This window comes from Aplysia californica, unplaced genomic scaffold (assembly GCF_000002075.1).
Source record: "Aplysia californica isolate F4 #8 unplaced genomic scaffold, AplCal3.0 scaffold01433, whole genome shotgun sequence".
NCBI classification, from domain to species: Eukaryota; Metazoa; Mollusca; class Gastropoda; order Aplysiida; family Aplysiidae; genus Aplysia; species Aplysia californica.
The window spans coordinates 6,269-10,299 of NW_004798703.1; the positions used below are offsets into that span (position 1 = coordinate 6,269).

General features: G+C 42.3%; 1 protein-coding gene across 4 annotated transcripts in view; it reads left to right on the forward strand.

Moving 5' to 3' along the window:
* Window positions 1-4,031, forward strand: part of LOC106013885 — a 31,837-nt gene that overhangs the window by 3,969 nt on the left and 23,837 nt on the right. For 3 of the 4 annotated variants that reach the window (XR_001185468.2, XR_001185469.2, XM_013090704.2), the window contains exons 2-3: window positions 1,638-1,705; window positions 2,663-2,823. The exons of the other annotated variant lie outside the window; for it this stretch is intronic. Coding sequence is in view for 1 of the 3 variants with exons in the window: in XM_013090704.2 (XP_012946158.1) it covers window positions 1,638-1,705; window positions 2,663-2,823 (229 nt within the window). In the remaining 2 variants the exon portion in view is untranslated. The remainder of the gene's footprint in view (window positions 1-1,637; window positions 1,706-2,662; window positions 2,824-4,031) is intronic. 4 annotated transcript variants of the gene reach the window in all.

Sequence of the window (4,031 nt, forward strand, 5' to 3'; positions counted from 1 at the left end):
GGTTCCGACGGTGATTTAATGACTTCCAGATGTCGCTGGCCTGGGAAACTAAGAGGCACGATTTCGGCCAGTTTTCGGCGCTGTGTATTATCTAAACCTGATTACAAAGATACTACATCACTTTTTAGAATGCATGCCTCTTTTTCTGAAATACTGCTGTATTGGCTGGGACTGGGGTTAGTGAGTGCACAAAAATGGCTGGGGCTGGAAGGGTTAAAGCATGTAAGCCCCCAAAACGAAATTTTAAAGAGTAACGTTCACGCACCACCAAAACTTAATGTGGGGTAATCTGCAGGTTTCATGTGTAATATATTACTGTGCAAAGTTGGGAGCCCTGCTCCTCCTAAGAACTCGGTCAACATGAGGCAAAAGAAATAGAAAAACTTAGCCCCTACAGTTTGACATCCTAGTTAACTCACTTCTCATTTGATTGTCCTAAAGGAAGATAAGGAGGGGTTTTAGTTTTCCTAAAACTTTAGTCTGTGTATGATGATGTTTATGAATGGCACATGTTGTTTGAGTGCTAGTCAGGGCAAGTGTTTTTAGGTGTTTAAGTTAATCTCGATGACGCTGCATTTTCACTGTGATTTAATAGTGTATCAGAACCATGTTATCTAAGAAAATTGTTTTAGATTGAAAATATATATTTACACTGATTTTTAAACATTGAAACATTTTAAGATCTAACTACTGACCCGAGCCAGCCGTACAGTAAACTGTTGCGAACATAAATAACTTGTGTTTCGCGCGCTCATATGACATTATGCAGTTGCTAGCGCCGTAAAACCCCATACTAAACTAAATTAGAGTTGGAAGTTGGTGTTTTATTGTATTTGTATTTCACCCGTGCCATATAGAGTGTGACTGGGACAAACTGTGTGTTACACACTATCTCCAAAAAGTAAATTTTGAAAAATTTGTCGCTCAGAAAATCAGTGCACAACAATAATTTGGAGAAAAGTTTATAGTCAAAGCATTAGGTGGGGGCTCTCATGGCCTAGAGGTTAAGGTGTTGGCCTCTCATTCAAAGGTCCCGGGTTCGAATCCGGGTAGCGACCGAAAATTTTTCTTCTCTAAAATTGTCTCCTTTCACCTCCTTTCCTGCTCTCTAGCAATGTTCTGTCGTCTGCTTTCGTCTCCTCTTTCTGCCTCCACGCCCTTACCTCCTTCGCCCCCTCCTCTGGGCTCCTGACTCTTTCTGCAGCCTTTCCACTGCTACTCAATGGCTCCTTCTTACTGCTGTCTTTCAGCCACACCCCTGATCTTCTGGCAGGAAAGATCTACACCTAGCCTTCTCGGACAAGGGCGAAAAATCTTAGAGGGCCCGTGTGCAAGCAGCGCACGTTAAAGATCTCTTGGTGGTCTAAAATCGATAAGAGTAGGCTTCGGCCACCTCCTGCACAAAATTCAAGATTTCCTACAAACTGAAAATATTACGTGTGTCCCGCACACTCATATGACCTTATGCAGTTGCGAGCGCCGTAAAACACTTACCTAAAAATAAGCCTTAGGTTGTTTTTTTTTGTTTGTGTTTTTTTTATGTTTCGATATTCATGTTCTATTATATGTACTTATGCGGTATTATTATTCATAACGTACTTATGAAAATGGGATGTTTCACATTCACCTCACTTCAGAGGACTCTGATGAAGATGATCCAAGATTTTTGGAAGGTGGCAGATCGGGGCAACTGGATTTTGCTAGGGTGAGTTAGCCAAGTCCTCACATTTTCCATGTTTCAAGGTAAAGAAATTATTCGACCTTGTCCTAACTACAGAATTCTACACTTATAGAAGCGGAACTTCTCTCTCGCGATTGTTGATTCGCTGTGAGGAATTGAAACTCAAACATGGCGGCATGGTGAGGGCAGCGTTGGCTCACTACGCCTTTGTTTTCAGTCCTCAATTCCTCACAGGTCGCGTGGTTCAGCGCCTATTCTCCCTATTTTGTTTCCTCACTTTCAAAGGAAATAATTACCAATGGCATTAGTACATGAAGTACCAATACTTTGTGTGACTCCTGCACTCTGCTCCCAATCATTTTGTGATTCTTGTGATCTTTTTTTAAGAACAGATTGAGAGAAGTAACAAGTGAGTCTCACACAAGTTAACACCAAGGAATTATTGAGAAAGAATGATTGTGTGAATTTTTTTTCATTTTGTTCAGTTGTTCATAAAATTGTTCATTGTTCATTGCTTCAGGAAGCAACATCTCTGCACTCCGGACATGTCCATTGATGCTCCGTTGCTCTCTCCAAAATGTTGCCGAGGGTCCTTCTACTGATTGTGCCAGTGCACATCTGGTTGAACGTTCTTCTGTTCTTTCCTGCAAGGATGCCAGATTTTCCGCTTCCTCCTTTTTTTAAATTCCCAAAAGCATCATCCTCTCCACGGCAGTACTGGCCTCTGCCTCCCTATCTTCCTCCTCAATCAGATGGCGAGAGAGACATTTCAGGATCTTGACCCTATCTGGTTGAACCGTATTGTCAACTAAGGTGGCCTCACCAGCCAATCTGTCGGCTTTTTCATTTTCCCTAACACCTGCATGGCCAGGGCAGAAAATCCATGTGAACGATCGTATAGGCGTTGGTTCGATAGCTTGAATCCATTCTGTTCATAAAAAGGAAATGTGAAAAGAATAATTGTGTAAATTTTTTTTCAAGGAGCACGGTTTGGTCAAGGAAGAACAGCCTAGTTATGAGCCGGGGACATCTGGAGTGAGAACAAAACCAAAAAGTTTCCTTCTGCCAGATCCTGAGGACATCCAGAGCTCTGAGGAAGATGTATCGCTGAAGTCTCTGGAAAAGACAGTTGCCAAGATACGGTGAGCACCTGATGTCACGTTATTTTGTTTCCTTTGCTGATGCCTTTGTATATATCATATCTATTACACTGAGGCTTATTTTCTCTTTGGATGTTGTAAGGGTGGTTCAGGGATGGGGACACCATCTGAACACCATGAGGTCTGGCTTGTAATATTCATTATTTAACCCCATATACAGTGGAACTCTGATTCAACGAAATTGTCGGGCCTGACCTTTAATTTTGTTGAATCGGAGTTTATAACAAACAGTGCTTCCACTCTTCCGTATTTTTACGGAAATCCGTACTTTCTGCCAGTTCCGTACTTGTCCCTCCATCATTATCTACTCTCTCCGTAAAAAAAACTGCGACAGTGCAGGACTGCCGAAATTCCGTACTCGCCTTCGTATCCTCTTGTATAATTTACGGATATTTACGGTAATTCTCTCGGCAACACACATAGAAACCTGCCAAATTGCGCATTTCCTGCAATCGGACATTATACCGCTATGTGCTATGTCCCAGTCCCATGCATTCATTGCGTGTTGGTCAGCAGTACATTTTTTACCTGCAGATGGATCAAAATCTGGCGAACCTTTTGTGCTAACTTCCTCCTTTCTGTCATTCACTCATTCCTTCTGTCCATCTTCGGATTGTTGCCGCGGCTGGAAAATCTGCGCGTTGATCAAGACTGATTTTGATCTTAGACAGAAAATTACTGTCGGAAAGAAACTTTTTTCGCAAATTTTATCTAGATCTAGAGAAATTATCAATGCGAAGATTCTTCGGCACGTGAACGCAATACAAGGGCCGCGATGAAAGAAAACGGCCGTGCCCACTAGTACTACGGATGGGATCGGCCGATTGCGCTGATCGCCCGACTCGGTCGAACAACCGTGTTTGCTTTGAAACTGAAAACAAACACGTTCGTTTTTTAGGCGATCGAGTCGGGCGATCGGCCCAATCGGCCGTCCCGTCCATAGTAGGCACCACGTATAAAATCAAGAATAATTCGAAGTGGTGTTCCGAGGTTTTGACAGGCGACTTTCAGACATGAAAATTTAGAAAAAATGTGGGTATACACTGCGCAATCGTATTTTGAAGGTACATCTATTCATTATTCCCAGGTTTGCCTGCTGTCAATGGTGCGACTACAAATTAATTGAATTATAATAGCAATGAAAGGGGAACCTGCTTTTAAACATTTCCAGCATTGGAAAGATATGCTGG